Raw genomic sequence first — 27460 nt, forward strand, 5'->3', positions numbered from 1 at the left:
GCCAACGAAGGAAGCGCTCAACATCGCACAGGTGAGATCGAACGTCTACAACTACGTAAGCGAGGTTCATGCAGCCACCAAGGCTCACAAGACGAGAAAAGAGGCGGAGGGTTAAATGAGAACTTTCCCGAAGAGGACGAAAAAATCGCCACGTACCTCGAACGTCTAAAGAGCATGACGAAACCTGCCCCATCAGACAAACCAGAGAAACAAATCCGATCATTCTGGCAACGACCGGGCGTGCTTCAGATGCTTCGAAGTTGGAGCAACTGAATTTCCACAGCAGAAGAAAGAAAAAAAAAAACTGGCAACCACTCGGGGAGAAATTCGGAACAGCTAGCCACACCAACCCACGGCCTTCTCACACACCATCCGTTTCGACTATATCAAGTCATCGCTGTGCGGAAAAGCTGGGGTTCCAAGCAACGGCGGATGCTGCCAAAAATCGACCTTCGAAAGAAGAGACTACGAACCAGACGGCGCTGACACAGGACGACATGCAAGAGCTCGTTGATGCAAATGTGAGTGAGTTGTGACGGCTATACGATGATCTTCAAATCGATATACGGGATAAACTACCAAGCGGTGGAGGCGACAGCTGAAGTCGCTCCTCCTGGTGTTCAGACAGGAGTTTGAGAGAACCGCGAGCGAACATTGGAGCAACGAACCGACGATAAAAGCGGTAAGCCAAGCATTTTCCTTATGAGGGGATCAGATGCGGAAACTCAGCCACTAAAATTTCGACCTTAGACTGCCGCGGCTTTGCATGCGTCAGCAGCAGGAACCACCTGCAACGCCAAGCTAGATCTAAATGCCAAAGAGGCCATTTCAGCAGTCAAATGAATTTCATTAAGGATTAAAGTTTATTCTGTCAGTGGGGTTGGTTCCAGGAGAAGAGCAAAAGCGGCATACCTCTGCTACTTCTAACTGAGTGTCATCGGAAGGGGGGTATCCAGAACGGAGCATAAAATACGGACCTTACAGACACCGTTTAGCTCCGCATTCCTCGTCTAAGCGAACAGATTAGGACTATTCGCGAGATGTTACTGGCACCAGACGACAGTTCTCCCCTTTGTGGACACTGCAAAGATCGACTTGCGGGTTGGTTTCGACCTTTTCGTTGAGTTTTCGCCAATGAATGTTAGGAAACTGACCCACGCACTGAGAGCGCGAGAAAATGTCGGTGCGTTCGGCTGGGCATTGCGGAAGTAGACTTCATCGACCTGCAAGAGAACTGCGCCCAGAATGTCGTACTGAGACCAGGGCTCCGCATCACAAAACTAAGACGATTCTGATACGTTTTCGGGATGGGAAGCCTGAAGTAAGGTGAAGTTACGCATTGAAAATTAACACAAAGTATTCAGATACGATCGTGCCGTGTTCATATTCAGCACCAAGAAGACACCGCACAGCATTCAAACAAACAGGGCCTCTAGCAAGCTACTCTTTGCAATTTCTCCGACCTTGAGATGTTTTCCGTGACAATTTCACTGACCATTAAAAAAAAAAAGATGGAAAAAATGGAGTGGTCATGATCAATATATGATATTGCTCGATATAAACATAATCCAGTTACAGCAACAAAAAAAAAAGTTTATGGAAACTGAGCACCGTTATGAGAACAAACCTTAAAATCCTGCTTATTTAAGGCAGCTCATTTTCTCCTGACGGTAGCCCGTCTTCAATCCGAATTATGCAGCAACTGTTGCTTCCCTGCTTCCCTTTCATGTTTTTATCAAAGGCTTTTCCTCCTCAGCATCAGACCTTACCAGTGTGTGCCAATAGCAAATTTTCGGTTCTGAAGCGGATGAGAGTAATAAAATCTGGCTGCAAATAGAATCGAGTAACCACATGAAGTTCAGATATCAAAACCGTTAGTTTAAATTAAATAAGCAATGTGCCTACACAAAATAGCGATAAAAAGACTGACTATACATAAATTGCTGCGGAACAAGGACAACATCATTTCCACAACATGTGTAACCTTGTGCTCGAAGTTCGAACCATGAGGCAACTAGCCTATATTTGTTTCCGTTTCGGCGAGGGCTCCGAGTTCGGCGTATACCCCGGAGCCATGTTTCCAGAACAACGATTTTTATGCCAACTATTTTCGCACGCGCGACGCAAAAAGATGCCACGCCGATGGGCACGGATACCGTGCTCAGTGCTCGTTGTATACCGCCGAAATTTACGCCAAAAACCCGTGTTAATGTGACACCGAGGATTTCCTCCATCCAATTATTGTTCTCCGTACGATTATCTGGCTATTATGACGTTTGTACGGCACCAAAAGACTCATTTACCGCCGAGAAATTTGGTTTTAAAAATCTTCCCGCCAGTCGATTCAAACAGGTGACGCTCTTACGGAAAAGCACTGGTTGCCGCCGTTTCGAAGTGGATGGCGGTGTAGCGTAGCATCCGGGATCCGAATTGAAAAGATCGTTGTTCGCACACGTATTTCACTTGTGAAATCGGCCAGAGATGGCGACACCTGTATTTGTTATTCGTTTTTGTCTTTGTCTTTTGCAGCATATAAAAGCTCCGCTTTCAATGAGAGCGTTCGTCGTTGTGATCAGAAAGCGGTAACCTGTCGACAGAGGCCACCTTCTATCTGTCCAGTGACCCTTTAATTTCAACCATTTCCCTGATTCTGCCGGCTTTTTGACGCTACATCCCTGTCGATTCCCTCCAGGTGCACAAAATTTCCCCGACAATTCCAGGTTTGCCACGTCGATGCACGCCCTGAACAAACCAGTACACACTGGGCGAAGGGCAGCCGAGCGAATTTTCCAGGCACGCTGTTCTGTATTCAATTTCTCCCGTCAAGCCGACCGAAATTTTCCTTCGCCTTATCGACTACGCACTCTCGCCAACCCGCGAAGCAGACACGAAATACCTTTCGCTTCAACCCTCACTTTGTTCTGTTTGCCCATATCTCTTTTTCCCCTGCCCGCAGCAAACGTGGATAAAAACGTGCGGGCGATATATTCGGCGACATCCCCTGCGGCACGCAAACACACACGCACACACATCACCGGCGAGAAAACAAGGGCCAGATAACCGTATCGCATTACAATGAACACGCCTCGGTTCCTCCACGTCCGATGCGAGCGACAGAAGGAAGAGTGCACAACGACGCTGCCAAGACGTCGGGGATGCGCGGACCTACTATGACAGCACCCTACCCCCTCCCCCCCTTCATCTCTTCTCTCGTCACGACACGGCCCGAGCCGGATGTTGTCCTTCGTCCGGCTGCTTTCCCGTGACCGTCTCGCTCGGGCAGCGGGTATGCCTCTCCGCGCACTCCCTCTCTGCGTCCCTCGCCAGGCGACAACGACCCGCGACTGAGCCTCCGGCTGGTGTCTGCGTCGCGGGCTCACGCACGGCGTGCCCGCAGCGGCCACTAACAGCAGATGGTCAAGACGGGCGACGAGGTAACAGGGTCACCAGGCATTGACCTTTCTCTCTCCCGGCACAACCACCACCACCCCGGATACCGAGGCCCAAAAAAAACAACAACGAGAAAGCAAAGCGAGGGAAGAAGAGGTCACTGCGTATAGGTTAAATGCGAATGGGAATGCGAAACATTGCGGGAGAACATGCGAGGAACAACGGATGCTCTCCGAGCAGTCGTGTGGTTTCGGCTTACTGTTTTCCTAATGCCAGTGACGTAAAGGTCATCTGCCTCCACGAAGTAACGAAACCATTGCCGGGCCCGACCATCCTGAAACACAGCCGATCGTGTGACACTGGAAAATTATTTCCGGTCTTCCGAAGGCTAATCCCGGATGTGCGAACGAAACGAAAAAAAAAATGGGGTACAACCGCGCGGTTTCTTCCAGAGTCCGGGAGCACTTTAGCCGGAGGACTTCGTCACCGCCGTCCCATACGGAGCCCGGGCGCGAACGCAAAACTGTTCTGCTAGCGCGTTAACAAGGTTACGCGCGGCGGCCCCCGTGAACTGGCCCGCAGACAGGGCCGCGTTCACGGTTGGGCCGCCGCAATTCGCGCCCCCGAGAAGACAACCGGGCCAACTGGCTCCGCCGCCGCTCAGGCGGGGGAAGAAGCAGAGCAAGAACCTCCAAAGGAAGCATCGCCGCGCGAGCAACAACACCACCAGCAGCAGCAGCACGATAACAGCAGAGCGTGGCAAAGAAAAAGAAGTCAAGCAGTTAGGAGGCCGCAGAGCCGCACGGACGGAGCCCTCCCTTCTCACCCACAGCAGCCTCCCCCCCCCCCCCCCCCTTTTCATCCCGGGTTCCCCTTCCTCCATCACCCTCAAAACCGTCTGGGCCTCGGAGTGGCTGGTTATGTTCGTGCTTGCACGAGCCACGCAACACCCCTCCTCCCTTTCTCACTCTCTCTCCTCTGCAATGCCGGTTGTATAATCCTCCTCCGCTGCTGTTTCGCTTCGCGTTCTACACCAACGAAAGGGTTGGTGGAAGCGGTGGATCGCCGACATCCTCCACCCCGCCCCTCCAACCTCCCCGCTGCTCCCCTTAGCGCACATGCATGCCCGCTCCTCCACCCATTTTGCGGTTACACTCCCAGGCCTGCTTTTAATGAGCTCCCGGTCATGCGTCGTCCTTCCTATTAGCTTGCTTTCTTTTTTTTTCTCTTCCTTCCAAGCAGACACGCGCACACACATACACCGGAAGTCTGCAAGAGCACTAACGGGAGACCGACTACGGCGCAGTATGCACTTTTTTGCCTCCTCCTCCTCTTCCGCTTAAGAAGGTGAGGAAGAGAGGCTGCACGCGCCCGCGACGCACTCGTCGTTCTGCCCACCGTGCGTTATGCGCAGCAAGCACTATAGTGCTGTAGTAAGGAAACGCGACACGAAACGGTCACGACTGAGAGGGAAAGGAAAGCGAGAACAGACTTGACTAGTTGACCCACTCATTAACAGACGCGCCGTTTACCGAACGCCACAAGCCGCCACACCGAGCACACAGGCATACACAGAGGAAATCGCTGCCCACTTACCGCCGCGCTCTCACACACCGCTACCTATAGCAACGCTTAGACGCGGGCCAAAGAATAGGGCACCTCGGGCAGAGGCCGCAGACGAAAGCCCCCCCCCCCCTTCCCGTTAAGCAGCGACCTTCCTTTTGTCCCAACGCAAAACCTAGCGCCAAGGGCGAGAACAACTCTAACCAGGGCCACAAGCGCAACATGATTCATAACTGACCAGCGCGGGAGGACACGGACAACGAAATGCACACACACAAGACTAGCACCGTGCTAGAAAGTCGGGCCAGGAACAACTCTGAGCAAGGGCAGCTGATGTGACATGCTTGGGAACTGACAGTAGCGCCGCCCTCGCCGGTCCTAAGGCATGTCGCACCAGCGAGTCCATGTCAGGCACGCTAGAAAGTTGACAAGCGCGTGCTACAGCCAACAGACCAGCCTTCTTTTTCCCTTTAGTACAGTCGAACCTCGTCATAATGAAACGTTTTATAACAAAATAATGGATATAACGAAGAAATAACGATTCCCCTTGGAAGCTCGGTTAATACGGGCTATAAAAAAACTACGGCTATAACGAAGTAATCGCCGGCCTCCAACTTCGTTGTAACGAGGTACTATATCGACCTCTTCTTGGTCACATTTCTTCCATGCACTCGACAGGCCAAAACTGAGTAAAATGGGACTAAATGCATCGCTCACTCCTGACACAGTCTTCGGTTAATGCGTGCGGAGACTACTGCGCTCGTGTTCCCTCTGGAACGTAGTGTCTGAGGGAGTAATGGTTGCTTCATTGATGGACTAATGGTTACTCCTCACAGAATGGGGAGATTTATAACGGGGGACCCTATCCTAAAGGCCCTACTCACTTCTGCGCCACTTTCAGTCGTTCTTGCTTAGAGTGCAGTACATCGCTTGTCAAGTGCCTTGCACGTGGTTCCTAATTTCGAAGTGATGGCGCCGCGCCCAAAGCGGAGGCACCGGCCTGCGGCGGCGTTTGGCGACCGCCGGGGTTTTCCGAGAAGGGGGCGAGGCCCCTCCCTCGCAGCGCAGCACAGCGCCAGTGGAACGCGCGTGTTGTGTCTGGTCCGGTAATCGCAGGCAGCGTAATGAGTGCGGTGAAGGGCCCCTCGCGTCGCGGCGCCCACATCTGCGACCGCGGCACGTGACTCATCGCCGCCAAGTCGGCCCCGTTCCTTCTGGCAAACACCACCAACCACGGCGACGACGGGTGGCCCTCGCCGAAAGCCCGTGCCGTTGTCCATGGACGCCGTACACTCGTCGACCGGGGGCGGCACACAGTTATGCTCCAAACTGACAACAAAATGAGCGCTCGCAATTCCAGGGCGATGAACGAAATGCTAATGCACGTATGACGTCATCAGCACGACGCTGTTAAGGGCGAGAACAGTGAAGCGCCGCCAGGGATCGGAAACTTCCACATATACCGTTGTCCACTGTACAGACGTCAGCGCCAATATCTCCCGTAGCGGCCGAAGTGAAGTAAACCAGAGTGCCGTATCGTCTTCATGACAACCGCATCCGGCAGAAAAAAAAAAAAAAAAAAAACTTCCACCACGAGCCGGATTCGAATCACGAGATACCTTCGTATCTCCGTCGATCAGACCACTCGGGGTGGGCAAAAATCATTCAATCTTAAGTATCAATTCACCTCCAGTCACCAGGTGCGCTGAAGTAGTTGAAACCGAAACTATCCGGAGTTTCCTACCCCTGGATCCACCACAATCCCTGTATTAACAAGTACTCCCCAGATGACCTGCGACGACAACATGAAAGCCACGGTGGTTCGCCGCCGGCGTTAAGTTCCACGAGAAATCTAAACGCGTCCAGCTCTCGGGCCTCTACATAGGATGAAAACTGTCCTTTTTACGGACCGAAAATATTCGCTAAAAATTGGGATGTTCCCATCCGGTTAGCTCCCACCTAACATCGCAACGGTGTTCGCTAAACAATGCGCCAGACTCTGGAGTGAAAAAAAAAAAAGAAACGCAGAGCTCGTTGACCAGACGGACATGATAAAGGTACCGAAAACGAGTCTATTCATCCTTTGTGAAAGCCAGCTAACTTATTTCTTCGGCGCTCAAACATGCCTCGACGAACTGACGGCAGTGCGTTCGAACATCGCGCCTCCGGGAACCGCGCTCTTGTCAGGGTGCTTCGACGTCCGCGCCATAGCGCTTGCAGCGCTTGTCGGGACGCAGCGCCATCCGGCGCTGGGCGGCCGAAGCACTCGGCGGCAGCAGCGCGGCGGTAAAACCGCTTTCGCCAAACAAGGTTCGAGAGAACAAAGACGGCCGGGAGCGCGACGTCAGCGGCGCTTTCCCTCTCGTTTGCCCACCTCTTCCGCGACTGCGTCGCCGGTATACTGCCCTCTCCTCCCGCGACTTCAACGAAAGAGGGCGGCCGCTTCTGAGCTTCGACTGCATCCACACCTCGCGCTTCTGCCGTCGTCGAATGCTGGTGGCGGCAGCGAGGAACTTCGGGGGAATAGTGTGGCAAAACGACGTTTACAGGAAAACCATCGGCGCCCGACAGCGCCACGAACTGCAATAACGAAACTTTCGATTCTTCGTCACTGATCATGGCTCCCCGGTGACGTAAGTCGTGGCGGACGACACCAGTTACGCGGGACCGAAGCAAGAGAAAACGAAACAAAATGATACAACAAAACGACCTTAGATTAGCTAGCCGCGCTGTCTACTATAGGTCTCACAATACTTGACGTCTAAAAGCAGATTCGTAGATTCCAAGCGTTGAAGCAAGAGCCGGGCTGCGAGCTTCGCAGAAAAGGGTTTTGCACTAATTTCGGCCCCCATGGGTTCTCAATGTACGCCGAAGCCTCAAAACCTCTGCGGTCATCATCATCAGCCTGACTACGCCGACTGCAGGATAAAGACCTCTCCCATGTCTCTCAAATTAACCCTGTCCTTTGCCAGCTGTGGCCACTGTATCCTCGCTTGTTAACGCCCACCTAACTTTCTGCCGCCCCCTACTACGCTTGCCTACTCTAGGAATCCACTCCGTTACCCTTAAGGACCACCGGTTATCTTGCCTTCACACTACCTGCCTTAAGTAGACATATTCCCTTACTACTTTTAGCACCTCGCTTTGGTTTTCTGCATGTTAATTGTTAGACCCACCGTTCTGCTCTGCCTGCCTAACTCATTGATCATGCTCTGCAGTTCATGTCCTGAGTGACTTGGCAAGGCAATGTCATCAGCGAATCGCAGATTATTTAGGTATTTTCCATTAACACTTATCCCAAACCCGATTTCTTCCGCTTAGTTTCGACTAAGATGTAATTAACCCGCGTTTGTTCCCTCGCCAACTCTGCCCGCGGGCAAAACCTCTGTACGCAGGCTCTTATGTATTTTGCCTTCATCATAATACGCCCCTGAAATGAGCGAAAATCGGAACCCACGACCCAGCGTCCGACGGCATAACCTCGCTGCCAGATCCCGTAAACACGCAAACATACGCACTTGAAATCAACAGAGGGTTAGTTAGTGTGAGGGTTAATGGGATCATTTTGAGGGAGCAACGAATAAACCTCCAGAAAGAGAGCTCAGGCGGCAAGATAAGCACGAAGCTAATAATAACGGCGCATTCCAATCGGCAATGCGGAGTAGCTCCGAATCCTCAAAGGAGCAATATATACGTCGAGGTAACCTGCCTGGGCCTGCACAAGGTCCGTACTATGGAATCAAATAAATAAACAAATAAATTCAGAATCTTAATCTGAATCGCCCACTGGAACATGCTGTTCGGTTTCGCGGAGAAAGAAAACAATGCTCCGGATGGCCGTCTGAAATGCGCCAGAAGCCGCATCTGATCATACCAGTTATTAAATTAGGGTTCAGCAACACATCGACATGTCCCGCTCAAGCCTCTAAAACCCACCGCAGACTGTGGCGCCACCAATGAGATGTGCACTAAAGCAAAAAGTGACGCATTGAGCGTTTTCACTGTGGTTTCTCTCCAGCCGCCATGGGCAGTTCATCTTATTGCCGCGAGTGGCGCGACAGTCGGCTAGCCTGAGAGTTTTGGACCAATCTGGGCGGAGGATCTTCGCAAGCGTCCCGTGAGGATAGTTCATCCGTTCGTTCAGTAAGAGAGCTCTCATGCACGCCTTCGGGAGGAAAGATTTGAGCTTCGAATGAGGCGCAGCCTTGCGACCTTTTCCACCCTCGTCGTTCACACAGAATGCGTGGAAGACATGCGTCCCATGCCAGCCAGCAGAGAGCCACGCGTCTGGGTTTCCCCCGGAACAAGCGGTGAAGGCCAGACAGCCGAGCCAGGTCGCTCGTACCGAGCGCCCTTCACGAAAGCGAACGCGCAGCCGGCGACGAGGGCGGGAAAACGCGCGATGGAGAGAAGCGATTAAGATCACGCTACCCTTTGCGGGCGTCCTTAGGTGGCTGTGCGAGGGTTTAACGAACTCGCAAGGACATCTAAGCGTCGCTCTCTCATATTATTTACCTCGACATTTCACTGCGTCTATTTCTTCGCGGCTTGTTTGGCCGCCGCAGGAAAGAACAGGCCGGGGATATAATCGCTCGTGATTCCTGCAAATGCGAGGCCTTGGGCTGAGACAGCTCGTACCCCAACCGTGGGCGCGGTGTTTCGCTCGTACTGTGTCAGGGCTAAGGTACAAAACAGGCGATGACGCGACACACATGTGAAAACGCAGTTGTGCCCCTTTCACGCAGAGCTAATGAGCCCCACAACGCGCGCGTATCTGTGGAGATAACTCCAATGAGGAGCTAAAAACGAACATGCCGTTTTCGCAGAATGTGCTACTACACAAGTGCGCAAAGCACAACTGTCGGGCAGCCTGCGTGGAAAGAGGTCCGAAATTCGTGACCACTGCACCTATAATACCACGTCGTAAAATCGCCTTAAAAAAAAAAAAAAAGAAAGAGTCTCGCATGCAATTGGAGTTACAAGAGCAAGCCTTGCGTCACGCGCATTTCTGCTGCATAAGTGCCCCGACACGTCGTCATTGGGGAGTTTTAGCATAGGGGGACCCTATCCATTTGCGGGATACAGGAACAGTGGGCAGCCAGTGCGCATGCGCAGGACAATTACCGGAGCGGCGTTACTGCACTGCGCATGCCCATTGGCGCCCTGATATTGATGACGTAACGTACAGCCTTTGTCAAAAGTTTAGAGCCCAGGGGGTTTGCTTCTAAGCACTATTGTGGCGCTCCTGCAGCACTTGTGGAAGTCCTACGCATCGGAGGGGGCAGGACCAAGAATCTTCTTACCTTCAGGAGATTTGGGACGCTGAGGTGGCATTACGAGCAAAGCAATGCAGCCCAGAAGCAAACTCCCTGGGCTCTAAACTTCTGACAAAGGCTGTACAACCAGCAACGAATGAAAAGCGAACAAGACACCTGAGGTTGCAGCACGGAAACACCAACACACTAGCTCCTGGAGAGAAAATACACGCGAGCTTGACGAACACTTCTTGCGAAGAGTCTTCGCGCCTTCGAATTTGTTGTAGCCTGAGCTGAAATTGAGCTTGCCCTTGTTAGGAACTTATCATTTTCCTGTTCGTGTCTCAGTTGTCTTGTTCGCGTTTCATTTCTTGCTGATAGTACATACGGCGGCGCTACGACTCCAGCGAAGAAACGGGTGCTTAAAGGAAGAAAACCAGCGCCACCGAGGGTGAAGTGCACGAAGTACTGTTTGGCGGCATCGCACGACGCAAGGCTGCATGTGGGCGAAGGCAGCGTACATCTAAAATTTCAGCAACAATGACGCCAGCACGAGTTTCCCCGCGCTTCTCCAAAGCAGTGAGGAGAAGCCTGAACATCGCGGCTCTTGAGCAAGGTTCAATACCGGGCGCGGCGCCCGCGTTTCGACGGAGATGAAATGCAAGTTGCCCGTGTGCTGGGCGATGTCAGTGCACGTTAACGAGCACCAGGTGTTCGAAATTTATCCGGATCCCTCCATAACGGCGCCTCTTTCTCTCTTCCTTCTTTCTTTCATACCCTCCTTCCTCCCTTCCATCACGGCGTGGTTGCGGTGTCCGCCGAGAAGTGAGACAAGTACAGCACCTGTCCTCTACTCAAAAACTCGACACGAGCCGACAAAGAAGCCTCAGGACGGACTCCACAACGCAACACGAAGCACGAGAGAGGCCTCTCAAACAGGCGCGGCAATCACGCCACACACACATCCCGGTCTCTCGATAGGCACAACCGCCGAGCATGTCTCGAGAACCGAGGACATGGCACGGCAACGGCGAGTTCTCCGTCAGACGCACCGGCACTCTCCGAGTTTGCTCTACGCTAAAGGCAAACACGCATTCCTCTCCCTACTGCTGGAGCGGCGCACGCGATCGCCGCAGTAAAGAAATAAGCACGGCGAAACAAGCTAACAAATAAAATGAAAAAACAGGCAAAGGAAAAACTTGTGCGGGAGGGGAGAGCAACGGAGAAGAGAACGAGGGGTGCCGCTTTAGCACGACGGAAAGTAAATTGGAGGAGGGAGCAGGAAAGCTACATAAAATACACAGAGCCGCGCAACTAAAAAACGAAAAGAAATTTGAGGCGGAGAGGAGGCTGCGCCCATGTCACACTAGTGATGCGACACTGCGAACGCCTCTAGACAGAGGGGGGAGAGGGGAAGGAACGAAAGCGCGCTCCTCTCTGCGCCGCTGGATCGCCGCCACTACCAGCACAGCAGTTCGCGAGCACTGCTCCTCCACCATCCGTGCCGTGCGCACCGACAGCCTGCGAGGCGCTGCTTCTGCCCGGTGCGCCCCCGTCCGAAAAGCGAGCGCCAATTAAAGCAGCACATAGCGATGCAGAGGAAGAGGGCAAAGCAGAGTGGAGAGAAAGACAGACGAACGAAAGAGCGCTAGGGGCGTGGAGGGGAGGGCGGCCCGCTGCGCCGGAGAGCCACGCAACCAGTCACGTCATCCGCCAGAAAGGCGCACGGACAAAAGGATGCTGCGGCAGCGGGGCAGAAACGAGTTGGCACAGAGATTCCACCTGTTCCTGCGGCGTGCAGCGGCGGCGGCGGCATGTGGAAAAACCAGTTTGGGGCCTCTCGGCCGCCGCGCGACAGCCGGTCCCGAGGCAGGCAGCGGCAGCAGCACGCTGCCCTTGAAAAAGGGGCGAGGGGCCGGCGCGATCGCCCTTGACTCGGGCGCTCTCCCTCCTCCGACGCTGCTGCTGCTGCTGCAGCGGCGGCAGCAGCAGCCGTAGCGCCGACAAAAGCAAGCGGGCCCCCTCCTCTCCCTACGGCCATGCCCCCCCTACCCGAAAAACACATCAAGCCTCTCCGAGCCGGCCACGCAGCGATGGCCGGGAACGCTGGTGCTTTTCGGGGGCCCCGCCGCCAGCGTTCTCCATTCGGCTGCGGTCTCGTTTCTCCGGGCACCGCCGACAAAATGAAAAGCGCAAAAGACTCGAAGGCAGCGAGCTGTGGAGAGGATACGCGATTGCGAACGCGACTGCGCACAGCGCGGAGCATTACGTTCCGAAACAATAACCAGGCAGGTTGAGGCACCCATGCAGTACGTTAAGATGCAGTTGAATAGCGCCCAAGGGAGACACCGAAGGTTGATCCGTTCTCCACGACCACAATTTTTTTTTTTTTTTGGGGGGGGGAGCGACAACAAATCCGCGACAGTCACCTCTCCTACCAAGAATGGTCATTATCTTACATAACCCAAAAAATAAAACGCTGCGCGATTAAAATGACCTGCGCCAATGCGAGTGAGCCACCCGATTCGTCATGACGACAGACAAGGGGGGGGGGGGGGCACAAAGCGAGAGAGAGAGAGAAAAATGGGGGAAGCGCTAGCGCCAGATTGATGAGCAGCCACTGATTGATGGCGTCTAGCGCAGACCGTGAGAACCACGCCCCTCCCTCACCCCTGCATTTGTTTACGTTCTCACAGGGTGTGCCTCTCCGGAGGTGTCCGAAGATGAGAGCCGGTGACCCAGCCTTCTCCGCGGAGGCAGCTAACTCCCATTGTTCCTGTCCGCGCCAAGTGCTGCACTCAGCGAGTGCACCCGACTTCATATCAGCCCACGATAGCATACTGAAATATGAAGTGCGTATGGAGAACTTGTTACCTAAGACACTGTCCTCGGCTAAAACTGGCCAAGTCGCTCCAATCAAAGCCAGCGTTGATCGCACAGCGCACAGCGTATTCCCCACGAAACGCGATCTTCAAGCTCGCGTAAGGGTGCACAATTTTATCAAACCGCAGGAAACATATCGGAGAACATATCGATCCCTAGGCGGGCCCATCTAATCGGTACACATGTCTCGCGTAGACAATCGAAGCCTGAAGTGCGCTACAGCCAATGATCGCACCAGACACAATGCAGAGGGAGCGATACACGAAGTGGCGAGAGCAGCGCCTCGCAGCGCAATGCAGAGCAGCCGCCGCTCAGCGACGCGAGCGCCCCCTTTCTCCCCAAAGAGGCACGGCGGTCACGCGGAAATATTCTTTTTCTTCTGACGCGTCCACGCAAGGAAACGGGGTCTTGTTCGTCGCCCTGAAACTGAAGGCCGCCTATTAAAGACGGGCCAGCAACAACGAGCGATGCTCGGCGGGGTAGCGAAACGCGGGGATGGCGGTAGCTCGAGCAGCCGTACAGAACCACCTGCTCCCGCCGGCGCGCTGGATGTAACACTCGGGCAGCACCTGCGGAATTCTCGGCGGGGAAAAAAAAGAAGGAGCAGAGGGTCGGGCCACAGGCACCCAGATAGATCCCCCTCCACCCCGGGTACTTTGCGGCGGGAACGCTTCATCCTCCGTACGGGCCGCTCCTTTCTATCGCTGCTGCACCCCGAAACGCGCAGGTGCGTCGCCGAGAGTTGGCTGCGCACGGCCCGCTGCGACCCGGCGCTCATTCCCATGCACTCGTAGATACAAGTAGCGGAAGATATCACTGCGGACAGAGAGATAACGCCACAGCGGTGTCTGTCGGGGCGGGCACGAATGCAATTCGCTGCGAGGAGGACAACGCTTACGAAGACAAACAGTTGAAACGCAGCTGTCAGCTCGCCAGTTCGAGACAAATATAGAATCAAAAGTGAAACGTTTTACTATCATGTTTAGACTGACCGACCTGTCGTTAGCACAATTTTGAGAACAGAAGGCATTCCGGGAAATGCACTAGCGAAGCGACTAGCAGAGACGGCAAGCAGACCTGAGGCCGCACTTTCTCCTCTTCTTTATTCGTCATTTTTCGTACAACTTGCCTCTTCCTTACCTCCTCCCCAAATCGTCTAGTTTGCAGGCAATTTCCAAACGCAGAACGGAGAACACGCGCAGCTGTTGCTCAACTCCACTTCGTATAGCGCTCCGAGTGGAGCAGAAACGGTCGATTTTCCAACGCGCGTGCTCAGAAGTCGCAAGTGCTGGCCACGTCCCTTTCGAGCTACACAACGCCGAGATATCGTGACGAGCCGAGCGCGAAAGGCCGGAGGTGAAGGACACTGCATCCTGGTAATCCTTCCCGAGTTACAAAAGCACTCGAGCTGGCTTCCAATTAGCCGGATAACGAAACGAGTTTTGCGCGCGTGCACCTCTGTAGTGCAACAACGCGCCCTATACTGTTTCAGGCAGTTACATAGTGTGTAAGAGTAGGGCAGGGCCGGCGCCAGCCACGCGACCGAGCGCTGCCGGCCTCTGCCGCTGGACATCTGATGCGGCGACCCAAGGAGGACGAAGTAGCGAAAGCCCGGAGCCGGCAGAGGCAGAACCCGAACTGCTTCGCTCTGCACGCCCGCCCAAACTTACGCACAGAAATTTGAACGAGAGAACCTTGACAGGGCCACCACCATAGTTGCTTTGACAATCTATCTTGTTAACTAGCTTCATGCAAACTGCCGCATCCAATTCAAGGAGCAACATGCCTTTCTATTAAGCCTATTAACGGCCGACACAAAAAGCATTTTCCAAGTGCGAGTTCGTCCTCTCATGCGCGGAGATAGTCAGCAGGTTTTCTGGATTAATTATTTTTGTGCAGAAAGAGGGCGACGTCAGAAACGGGGGAAACGGCCGTTCGGAACGGGAACGAAATTCTCCCAACGTTGTGCGAAATCAATTGCGCCTCGCAAAAGGGCGGCGGCCTAGCGGCGTTCGCGCATGGCCTCGACCTCGACCGCCACCAAAACACGCACACACACCTCGCGCGCACAATGAAAGAGCCCAGCCCGATTTTGTCGCAACTCGCTCTATCGGGGAGGGCACCACAGCGCACCTCCGATCGGCCTAACTTTCGAACCACAGACAGAGGCCGCGAAGGGGGGAAGACGGCGGGAAAGTACAGCGGCGCGGAGAGGCTACGGGGAAGGACCCCGGCCGAGCCGGGGCCGGCGGCCAACGCCCCGCGCGGCAGCAGTCGTGCATGCGCGCGCGAGTGAGTGTGTGTGTGTACGCGAGCGCCGCCGCTCGGAGACAACAGGCCGACGCCGTGGCGGCAGCCATTGTTCGGGCTCCGGCGAGCCGTGTCGCGACCTGGAAGCCCGTGGTGGGCGTCGTTAGCGGCAAAACAACGCCGCAGCGAACAGAGAGACGGCCTCCGCCGGGGACGGCACGGAAATGCGCCGCCAATTAGTAACGCGCCGGCCCGGCAAAGCCGGACGACGACGGCAGCGACGCGAGAAAGGAAATAAAAGATGATAAAAACAAAATGCCTGGCGCCCCCCGTCTTCCTGAACTGGGCCCCACGGACGCCGACACTCGGCAGTGCTGCCCCAGACACGGCGGTGGACCGGCCTATATATTGCGTAACGTGGCCGCGCGTTTAAATGCGGCGCTCGCTTCCCCACAAGATTCTCTTCGCTTCTTTGTGTCATCAAAATGGAACGCACTACAAAGAAAAGCACTGCTGCGGCGGTCTGGTTCGCTACCACTGAGACAAAGACACTTCAATGCACCTTCGCAAGTTCATAGAGCGCCGGTCGTTGCGTAACACGAAGAGTTAGTTCGCGGGCGAAATCAACCACATACACTGCTGCGTCGAGGCAGTCTCGCAGAACAACCAAAACTGCACTGAGCGCGCGCTCCAGACACTACTCTGGCACAACTGTCGCCCTAAACACAGTGAAACAACGAGTGTGTCTTGCAGTGGGGTCCACCTTACGGCAGTGTGCACTGCGATCAATGAGATTCTGATTCTGCGCCCAGACGTTTCAGTTTTCTTCCCCGATGTGAGACACTGGCCGGCGCTCGCTACCAGCTGCCATTGGAACGCGCAGCCCTTCCAAGCTGCGAAAGGGCGTGGCCCACGGGGCGGCCATACAATCGGCATTCGCCCTCCCCCATCCCCAGTCACGAAACGCTTCACTGACCGCGGCCACTGGGGTATAAACAAGCGCCGAGCGTGCTGTGAGGAGGGGGGGGGGGGGGGGGGGGGGGGGGGGGGCAGCTGCAGAAAGAGGACGTCCCAATCCCAGCCGGCCGAACGTCTCGCACCCGCGAGCTCTTGAATCTCCATCTCATTCGGCCCTCGCGTGTGGTCTCCCTTTCGCTCCCATGGACCGTCGCTGGCCTTGTTCTTATTTTTCTTTTGGGAAAAGTGCCGCCGCCGAGATGAAACGATAAAAACGTCTGGTTTCCAGGCTTCTTCTTCTTAAGCCTCGGAGTGAATTCGCATTAAATGCACGTTCCCTGCTTTTTTAAACCGTACCACATATGCTGGACGCGATCGACTCACCCGTTCAGAAGCATCTTTCAAACATGCCGTGTGTCGGTCTCGAGAAAAGCAGACAAGAAACAGGCTTATTCTATCTACCTCTCTCCCTCTCATTCAATCCCGGCACCGACCAAGACCACCTGCAAGAAACAACCCGAGGCATTCGTTGACTTTTGTTTTTCGCAAACCTCTGCGCCGTCCTCTTCCTTAGACGAGTAAACACACATACACGGGGAGATGAGATGGGAGCAGGAATGAAGGGGCAGCAGCGTCATTAACTGCTCGACGCCATCCTCATTACAGGGGAGCCAGAGTAGAAGATATTGCATCCTGCGGAGACAGCGGCTGGCTTCGGGCGCCGCTACCCCCCATATAACGGCACCCCCTCCAGCCTTGTGGACTTAGCACGTGCGGGCACGCCGGATTCCCGTCACGTCCCCCGCCAACCAAGTCCCGAGCGAGAGAGATTTTCGCGCCCACTTTTCCTAAAGGAGCGCAAGAGAGACGCGAGAAAACAAGGTAAGAATGAGACGTGTCGGGCTTGAACAAGCTGCCTCCGACCCTTTCCCACGTTTCCTTTCCGAGCAGTTTATTCACCGCGTCCTGCACAGCTGCATTAAGAGACAAGGCAGCTGTTTTCCCCGCGAGTGCTCTGTAACTATCACGTAGCGTTTGTGGAACGGGCCCCGAAGCTATACGGGGTTACAACGGCAAACGGCGAAACGGACGTTCCACACAGCGAGAAGCCGTGACGGAAGCGAACTACTGTTCCTGCCTGAATCGCTCTGCAAGCCCACATGAAGGAAGGAACGCTGGATTTCGGATGGAAAATAACAAATCGATTAAAAGCAGGGCCGCCAGTTTTCTCTAACCTGTTGATGGTGGGAGACACGCGCCATGATGCCTATAAATGGATTCACGTGATGTCAAAGGCGCCATTTTGTTGTCCAGCTTGTACTTCAGCAGTGCAGGTCGGAGCAGGAGGCGATAAGCCCACTAGACACGCCTTTCGCGGTGCTCCACAGAGAACAAAATGGCAGCCGCTGTGACGTCATCAAATACTCCTTCACAAGCTGCTAAATTACCAGCGCACGGTATTCCAAGTTACTGGATTCCGAGTTGTGCTCGCACCTTCGGGGCAGCCACGTTGCGTTCCCGTTAGTGCGGTCTTGCAGGGCCGCGAACTCAAGTGCCTTTGTTGCGTTCACCTTGCGCAGGGTAGCGAACCTGAACCAGCATACCTTCCTGCAGTCCTTCAGCTCTATCCCCCCCCCCCCCCCCCCCCACACCCCTTCGATCTTTTAAGTCGGAGCCCCTTCAAAAGAGAGTGTGCGTCTCCTCCGCTCCACGAAAAACTCGCCCAAACAGCCAACGTGGCGGCCACCGCGGCGAGCTTTCCCGCAAGCCGAGCTCGGCAGACCCAGCGTAGGTACGTACGGGCGCAATGCGTCGCTTGTGCTGCGGAGGAGCAGCGGCCCCACTATGGCAGCAGCTGCGTTAAACAACGGGAGCGGCGCACCCCCCTCCCCGTCCCCCGCCCCCTCGACGCTCCGCTCATTCCGATCTCGCTGGCTGCTGGGCTGTTAAAAGTGCACAGCTGCCGCCTGTCTTTGGAGCAGCATCAACAGGGGGAGAAGCGACAAGGAAGCGAACGTCGGCGCCGACGCCTGACATGCGACGGGAGGGACCGGGGCTTCTTTTCCAAACGCCGGAGAAAAGAACACCAAACAAAATGTATTTTTGCACAAGCGCGGAGTGTGTATACCGAACTACCGAGCTGCGACTCGAAGTGCACCCTCGTGGAGATTCGGCGTCGTTATATAGGCTCCACACTCGTAGTCGCAACGGCGAGTCCTTACTGGATCGCAGTGACGAAGGCACGGCGCAGCGCGCCGGGAAAGCAGCCAGCGCGTACGCTATTTTGAAGCCCGGACGTTCAAAAACCTGGCTATGCTCTTCGCGGTAGAAAAGCAGCCCCTTAACTGCGTTACGCTAAAGCTAGTTTGAGCAGAGCAAAACAGTTACAGCGAACGCGAGTCCCCGCAAAAAGGAGAGCCGTCTAGGCACGTAGTATGACTTCCCATTCTCTTTTTGTTGTTGTTGTTGTTGTTGTTGTTCTCGTACTCCTACCCACGTCTGTTTCCAGCACGGACTGTTCAAAAGGAGACGACAGACAAGAAATACACTGAACAGGAATGCGTTGAAATAAGGACTAAACTGTATACTTTTTCTTGATATATAAAATCCGCCACAAGAAACTCAATGGCCAGCGAACACTCAAGCGCTATGAGACTGCACCTGCAAGGCCGCTGGTGCTGGAAGCAACTCTCGCAACACCTAATTAGGTTGCGCAAGATTACAACGGCCCAAGTTCCCCTTTCTATGTGGCCACTTCGCGAACTGTCCGGACACATCGGGTGCGACAGCGTTCCGCCGCGAGGTTGCCCCCACACGCACCAACACACCGCATCAGCGAAGCAAACAATCCAGCGGCAACAGTTCCATCTGGATACGGGGCGTCCATCTGCGACGCCCCGCAGTTGCGTCATGAATGGGTCACGCTTCGTTGCTCCGTGTGTCGCGGATGCAGCCGGCGAATATTGAAACTTCTGCGCAGATCACCATGACGCGCCTCTCTCTAAACAGGGGGGCCACAACGTCACGGCTGCGTCACGCCGTTGTCACGACGACTCTGCAAACAACGCCAGCGCTGCCTCCTGCTATCACACTGCGTAACGAACGAAAAAAAAAAAAAACTGGACAGGAATGAGCAGTTTTATTTCCCTTATTCGTGCGTTTGCTCGTTTAACCCTACGCTCGTATTCACCTAAAGTCTTCTAATGTCAAGGAGCCAAGACACCCCGGTGTATATAGTATGTGGTATTGGACGTCCTGAAGCTGAAAAGAGCGAAGAGAGTAAACCGGCCAGTTGCGATTTTTCAAACACGACCGCGAATGGCTTCGCGCGTGCACCGTCACCGAACTCCGTGCATCCAATGAATGCCGGCTGCTGGCATCGTACCTATGTGTCGACACGAAGGTTCAAGTCTACGCAATGACCGATGAACAGGAACAGACCGCCGAGGAAAAATCGCGGCACCCAGTCGCGCGCTGGTTAACTGCATAGGCGAAATCAGATTCATGTCCCGAGCGTTGTGCTTTGCCCCGTCCGAAGTCCAGCAGTCCAGTGTATAGTCAATCAGCATGACACTGAGCACTGAGGGAGCCAATGTAATCTAGACAAGTCATTAACCTGCCCACACTGAGACTGGACTGAAAACGTAGCAAGCAAAATAACAGTTGGAGTTGGAACTAGTTGGTTGCACATTCTGTTCAATTAGCGCGCTAAGCAAACAGTTTTCCTTCTTGCTACGTCTTTCTCTGTGTTATTTTTATGTATCTTCCCTGACTTAACTTGCTGTTGTTGTTTTTTTTGTACACCGGTTACAATTCCGTTCAATCATCATCATCATCAGCCTGACTACACCCACTGCAGGGCAAAGGCCTCTCCTATGTCTCTCCAATTAACCCTGTCCTTTGTCAGTTGCCGCCACTGTATCCCCGCAAACTTCTTAATCTCATCCGCCCACCTAACTTTCTGCCGTCCCCTGCTACGTTTGCTTTCTCTTGGAATCCACTCCGTTACCCTTAAGGACCAGCGGTTATCTTGCCTTCGCATTACATGCCCTGCCCAAGCCCATTTCTTCCTCTTGATTTCAACTAAGATCTCATTAACCCGCATTTGTTCCCTCACCCACTCCGCCCGCTTTCGATCTCTTAACGTTACACCTATCATTTTCCTTTCCATAGCTCGCTGCGTTGTTCTTAACTTAAGCTGAACCCTCTTAGTTAGCCTCCACGTTTCTGCCCCATAGGTGAGTACCGGTAGGATACAGCTGTTGTATACTTTTCTCTTCAGGGATATTGGTAAGCTACCATTCATGATCTGAGAGAACCTGCCATATGCGCTCCACCCCATTCTTATTCTTCTAGTTATTTCCCTCTCATGATCCGGATCTGCGGTCACTACCTGCCCTAAGTAGACATATTCTCTTACTACTTCCAGCACCTCGCTACCAATGGCGAACTGCTGTTCCCTTGCTAGGCTGTTGAACATTTATTCATTAATGTAAGCGTGGCTTGAGATCTGCATTGAAATGCCTTCATATACGAGGCAGGAGTCCCGTCAATCTGCTCTTCGAAGCAGCTTTTTAACGGCTGCTCTTTTCCTTGTATCAATGCAAAAAGCAATTATTATTATTATTATTAAGAGGGTCACCATAGACAGCGGCCGTGAATGCAATAACTTGGCCCAGTCGACGACACAGCCACGTCTGAAGCAGCGGCGGCGGGAACGAATCGATGCATGCTCGGTGAAAGAGGGCCGCCGACACCGACGCTACAATAAGCAGTGCATCGCCACGACCTTCGCCTTCCCGGGTCATTCCCGGGAACTCTCGACAGGCCGATTATACTAGCTCCCGGCAGGATATCTTATCAGCGACGCACCGTCCAGCAGTGTCAGCAGACTGCTACATTTCGAATGACCTATATTTGACACGGGAGATAAGAGCCGCTACCGCGAAACCGCACGCCATGACCGCCCCAATCGCTCACACGGGAGAACTTTCAATCGCCTCGGGTGCAACACAGTCCTCCCCGCCCAGCGGGCAGGCAGGGCGAATGTGTATCTATACAGCGCGCGTGGCGGTTTCCTTCCTTATTCCTGGCCGACCTTCGGATCCCTTCCTGCATGACGCCCTCGCCCTTGACAGTGTCCGCAGTCCCGTTATCGACGCTACGCTGGCTGCTTGACCCGGCGCGTCCTATCACGCCAAGCACCGCGGCTGCGTCTCTCGGTCCTTAATCTTCACTAGCGCGGATGAAGTACAATGACACTTCGTGTTCTTCTTTTTTTTTTTTTTTTGGCCGTCGCCTCCGAGCTACTTCGTACCGGCGCTTATACGTCCGGAGCTTTCCTTAAACCGTTCTCTTCCATCAGACGTTTACTGCTGGATGCAATACATGTACGCGCAGGTGCCAGAGAACGTTGATCGGGGAGAGTTGAGGTAGCCATCCAAACAGAAAAACGACGGATTCGAGTAGAGTGCCTCTACAGGGCGCAGAATTGGCGGCGCAACCGAGCTCAGCTGCAGGAAGAAGGCGCATACGGGGGGTGCGGAGAGAGGGGTGAGAGACTCACAGGGTCCCCGGGGGCTGTACGTCTCGTAGCTGGAGGAGCAGGAGCCGGGCGACAGGCCGCTGCTGTTGGCCAGCCCGTTGAGCAGCGGCGGCGGCGGGGACAGCGAACCCACCGACATCTGGGACGACGGCGACGAGATCCACGCGCCGACGTCGTCCTGTCGCACGCGCTTCGGGGGCACAGGGCCCCCGTCGCCGCTGGCCGCCCCGCCGACGCAGGGGCTCGGCAGCCGGGGCTCGACCTGCGCGCACAGAGTCAGTCAGGGGGGTCGGTGGGAGCCCGGAAGGAAGAGAGAGAGAGGGGGGCGCACCTTGACCACGCTGGGCAGGTTTGGGGACAGGGCCGGCGGCGATCCGGCGGCCAGGCCCCCGGCTCCTCCCTGGGCGGCCTGCAGCAGCATGGGCTTCATGGAGGCCACCTCGTCCGAGGATGGGGCGGCCGCCGCCGACCGGCGCCCCAGCGGCTGCAGCTGCAGCTCAGACAGCATCCGATGGCCGCCGAAGGGCGCCGCCGACGCACCGAGACGCTGCTGACGCTGCCCGGGACACCATTCGAAGGCTGCGCAAAAGAGACGGGGCCACCAACGTCAGGGACCACGCATACACACAACGGAGGAACATACAGTACGCACAGTCATACACACAACTGTCTCTAGAGCGCTCGAACGCCGCGCACTGTTCTCCATTCATAACAACCGCCGCTGACCGGCGGGCCCGATGCCTATTTGAAAGACGTAATGAGTTAAACACGATCCTCGGGAATGTACACGCACCATAAGGTCAGGCTTCTAGCTCTAGATCACTGATAAAAGACACAAGTGCGCCGTTCGAGCGTTCTACACAGGTGTATGTGGACGACAGTGTACAGCCCAACGGCTCGCTTTGCGTAGCAAGAGTTCAAATTCAAACTCTCCGGAAGGTGAGGAGGGGACCACCGGAGAGCAGGACCTCGAGGGGCACTCAGGAAAGGGCGGTGCATGGAAACACCCGACGTCTCACACCCTGCAACGAATTCCCCGTTGCTTTCGCCCCATTTTCAAAAGCTCTAAAAACCAGAAGCCCTCGACACGAGTGCCCCGCGTCCCCGACTAACAGTGCGCTGCGCCGGTGTGAGGTCGTTTCATTCCCGGCTGACTGCGCATTATGGAACGCTAGCTCCCGCTTTAGGTAAATAATCTCGAGACACTAACGTCTCAATCTGCTTGTCCCTCCTGGTGCCTGTTTAAACATTCCGAGGCCAGAACGCCTTGGGGGGCTTTTTTGTAATTACTGTTAGGACCACTGGGTCTTTTGATGATGATGATGATGAAGACCACTGTCACCGTTTTCTTGTGGCGTATTCCAATCGGCGATCTGGAGCAAGTTGTTTTGCTCCTCGAAACCGGAGCAGTCCGGATCGCCGACTGGAATACGCCATTCGACACAACACCTCTCGTCTTGTCCCATTTACCGCGCTACTTTTTACACGCGACAGTAAAAACCACCCAGCTCAACGGCCTAGCGAATTATTGCCAATTGGTAAGCGTCGTTGCGAGTGAGGCGCGCCGGGTTAAAAAAACATCCCCAGCAGCACAGGTACCGGCCCAATATTGGAAACGTATTGGCAAAGTGCCAGTGTGAAACCATTCATTTGCAATACTGGGCCAATTACCCGCGCTTCTTGGGACCCACGAGTAGCAAGCATACTGCCTGCACATAAAAGGCAGGAAAATACGGCGTAGCCAAGGCGCACGAGAATGGGCGATCGGTTTCACTCCGACCAGCAACAAGCCCCTGCAAACACTGATAGTGTGAAAAACACCATCAACAAAAAACGACCCGATAAAAAGCGAGAAAGTAAGGTGCAAAATACGCTACAACAATACGACAGCACCGTGTACGTAGGCGACATTTACAAACAAGCCAATCGCATCGCGATTTCGACCGTCCTATAAGCACCGAGGATAAAGTTTGCTCCCTCCCCAAGCAGTAGGTCACTCGCAGAACCACACAATGCCGTACGGAACGACCGAAAGGTAGACCGCGGCCCGCTCGCGATACACGCCACGTGTTTCCGCAACCCTAAACCAGGCTGCCTGGCCCTGGAGAGCCGTACACCCGTGACGTCAGACCGCGCAAAGGTTACTGCACTCGCGGAGAAACAGTTGTTTGTGAACGTCAGATTTGGAGCGCCTAAATACCAGTTTATCGCGGCAGTTGATAGGAGCACACTCTCACACCCCACTCGTCGATAGCCGAATAACATCAACATGGGTCAGAAGTGATAAGATCCTTAACTCTCACCCCCTGCCCTTACCCACCACCCTGGGTAGGCCCCTTCACTTACATAAATGTACACCCACACACAGTCCTTCAGGCAACAAGCAAATTACTTTCGCGGCCGGTGCGATCCGCCACAGTTTTTTTGCACTGGAGATACTGCGGATAAGGTAGCCTATCACGGTTGGCCTTGACAAAAGTTTCCGCAACATCTATTCAGTCCAGATTGGTGCGTCATTGTATCATGCGCGTATAATTAATGTGGCAGTATAGGCGACACGACACAGATCCACGAAGCAGAGAGATGGGGATGACGTCAGGCGAACGGTATTTTCCAATTACTGCCGCCCCGGGATGAGATCGCGTTTCGCAAGCCCCGAAAAGCCACGGGATGCGACGCGTCAGACGGGCGATCCCGGCTGGGCATACGGGAGGGCGAACGCCGAGGCTTCGACGCGGCTGGTAGTGCAGTTCGAATAGGCCGACGCTGAACACGAGGAAAAGGATGTAATGAAAAAGGTCAACTGCTAGCCGCATACACGTACACTACGATGATGCCGCAAGCTTAATTTCGACGAGAGAGAAAAAGAAATTAAAACTGCCAAACCAATGACGCCGAGACAGACAGAGTCATATTAAATACGCTCACACAATAAACTGCGTCGAATCGAACGTATTGCCTACCAGCGCGTCCCAGCTCATAGATCGACTGAAGCTCAGAGTGCAAGCTGACTACACCCCACGTGATCGCCGCAATGTGCAGCCAGTTGTGCCTGTTCCGTACCACTCTTGAGTTAAGATCTTTCGAGTACTGATGCACCACGCATCAAATCCGCGCACACAGTACAGAGAGGCACAGCTGGGGGTGGGGAGCCAGCCCCATTAGAGCTCCCCGTCGCCGATCGAGGCGGGCCAAAGAACAGCGCTCAGCGCAACGGCTGCTCGAGGACACCGTGCGGCTGATGAATGAAGCCGTGTTGATTTCGCCAGACATCTCGCAATCATCGTGCCCGCGGCACCACGTAATATTCTCCCTTCTATTCGTGTTGAACACAACGAAGAAATATACAACGCTGAGAAGGAGAGAGCAGAGAAAAATGCGTGTCGTAAACGGCGACATGTTAAACGCACTTAGCGCGAAAACTCGATATGACACACGGGCTCCTAAGGAAAACCAAAGGCGCTGTGGCAAAGTGGGCACTCGACTCGACTCGCTTGACGTTGAGGAGAGGAGGAGATTATGAGCAAAGGAGTAAGGAGCTATCATTCGTGCAGTCGTCAAGCGGCGAAGGATGGGCCGTTAGGGTTTTATATCTGACTATACACACACTAAGCAAGCACACTCAGATAAATGGATTAAAATGGATCAAAAATGGATTAGCCGAGCTATCGCTTCGCGAGTAAAGCGAGGGACGCTAATTTCTCCGAACGTCGCTCTCCTGTTTGTGCGCGCTATCACAAGAATGTGACTCCTCAATTTCGCGCAAGCGTTACGAAAGTCGCAGATGCAGTAATAGCTTCGAAGAGTAAAATGACTGCTTGGAACAGGACGGAACGCGCAGCAACGCAGATATACAGGGTTACGAACGGGCTTCTTCCATCAAAAGCGGCTTCCATGGCTTAACGCTTGGAACTAAGCGAAACAGGTCGCAGTTGAAATCACTCATTAAAAACCGGTTTCCCGACAACGACGCATTGCACCTCCCTCTGATAGCACCCAGTATAACTCATTCCCATTCTCCCTCCTTGACTGCCTGCCCGCCCATATTTCTGAATCGGGACGATCTGCGGTCACGTTGAACGGTCGACCGCCTCGTTGATACCGGGCCCGACGCTTATGGAATGCGGCTTCCAAATGACCACTTCGTCTTCATGGAACAACGCAGCGCGCTTGGAGAAGCTACATGCGTGCGACGGGTGCCAGGCACTAACTGGCCTCTCTACGGGGCATCTCCCATCTCATATGAAGGAGTCTCGGCAAGGCGCGTCATTGGCAAGATCCGTTCATCCACATTACAGAGGCGGGTGTCCTGTCCTCCGAACGACGACCACGCACCCACAACTATACCACTACCTCGCTGTGACGCTCCGCGGAGGCGAGGGCTGATTCGCCGCGCGGCCAGGCACAGTGCCTGCCCCGTCGTTGGCGCGCGCGCCACGCGGCCGGGCCGAGGTCGGCCATCATCATCCGGTGGCGCGCGCGGGGGTGAAGTCCGCAGCAACGCGGGCCAGCAAACAGCGCGCCCGCGCAGAGTGCAGTAGCCGCAGCGACCGACCTTCAACCCGGGTTGGAGCTCCGCTGCGCAGGGCCATCGATCGGAGCTCCACGCGCGAGAAGGAGAAAAAAAAGAGAAAAGAAATAAAAGTAGAAAAAGCGCAGAGCTTGACCTTGGCCGCGCGCGCACTCTCGCGCGCTCCGCTGTGGAGAGCCGGGCGGGAACGGCGGGAACGCCGGCGTTGCTGCGCGCGCCAGCAGCGCCGCCTAGAGATAAAACGCATCACTGCGGTGGGCGTCAAGACACGCCGGCGAGCCAGCCAGCCCACGGCTCGGAGCCGCTGCCCCGGGGCGTAAAAAAGACGGCGGCGGCAAATAAGAAACGAAGAAGAATGGGCACCGCGATCAATGCGCGTGCAAGGTGCACGCCTCTCCCGTAACAACGTTCCTCTCGACGCGGTCTCGTAACAATGTATTCGTCCGGTTACGCCGGCCGCCTCCATTGCGAAAGGCAAACCGTGAAATACTCCACCGTGCCTAGAGAGAGAAACGATAGCCGGGAGCCCCGTCGCAGCAGCGCCGTAGATCCAATTGCATCGCGATGGAGACTGGGCGTCGAGTGCGGAGCTGGCACAAAAGGCTAACGGCCGTCCTCCGAAAGGTACAAACGCTGCAGACGACCTCGCCGAACGAGTTCTCTGCAGGCTAAACTTTTCCCGAGTATTACGAAACGAAGCGCTGGCGTCTTCCGTTACGGCAATGCAATTGATTTTTAGTATGACGTCACCAGCCCTATTCTCAGACTACTGAACAGCTTCACAACGCTCAATGGCAAACGTTCTGGAGGACGCGCCTAGCCTCGATTCACTGGTTGAAAAGGCGGCCAGTGGGACTTCGGACACCCGCGATCGCACCCACTAAGACGTCTATGTCAAGAACCCGAGCGGCTTGAGCGAATGGTTAGTGCCGAAACTTGGAACGGGCGAGGTCCGCCGCAAGCCGGATCCACAACCCGCAGGTGTAAAGTTTCGTACGTCGCCAGCATAGGCAATAGTGCTAAAATATTTTGTTTGGAGGTTTTCAAGAGTGTCTGGGGAGTCGTACTACGAAAACAGGCACAACC

At 54.6% G+C, this 27460-nt stretch overlaps 1 protein-coding gene across 1 annotated transcript in view; it reads right to left on the bottom strand.

The window, feature by feature from the left end:
- The window catches only part of LOC149342008 (ecdysone receptor-like), a 148897-nt gene that overhangs the window by 45634 nt on the left and 75803 nt on the right, over positions 1 to 27460 (bottom strand). The window contains exons 2-3 of the mRNA XM_089544307.1: positions 22175 to 22422; positions 21865 to 22105 (exon numbers count right to left, since the gene is read on the bottom strand). Coding sequence (XP_089400433.1) covers positions 21865 to 22105; positions 22175 to 22351 — 418 coding nt within the window. The 5' untranslated portion in view covers positions 22352 to 22422. The remainder of the gene's footprint in view (positions 1 to 21864; positions 22106 to 22174; positions 22423 to 27460) is intronic.

Source organism: Amblyomma mixtum, chromosome 5 (assembly GCF_055824585.1).
Source record: "Amblyomma mixtum isolate Tamu chromosome 5, ASM5582458v1, whole genome shotgun sequence".
Taxonomy (NCBI): Eukaryota; Metazoa; Arthropoda; class Arachnida; order Ixodida; family Ixodidae; genus Amblyomma; species Amblyomma mixtum.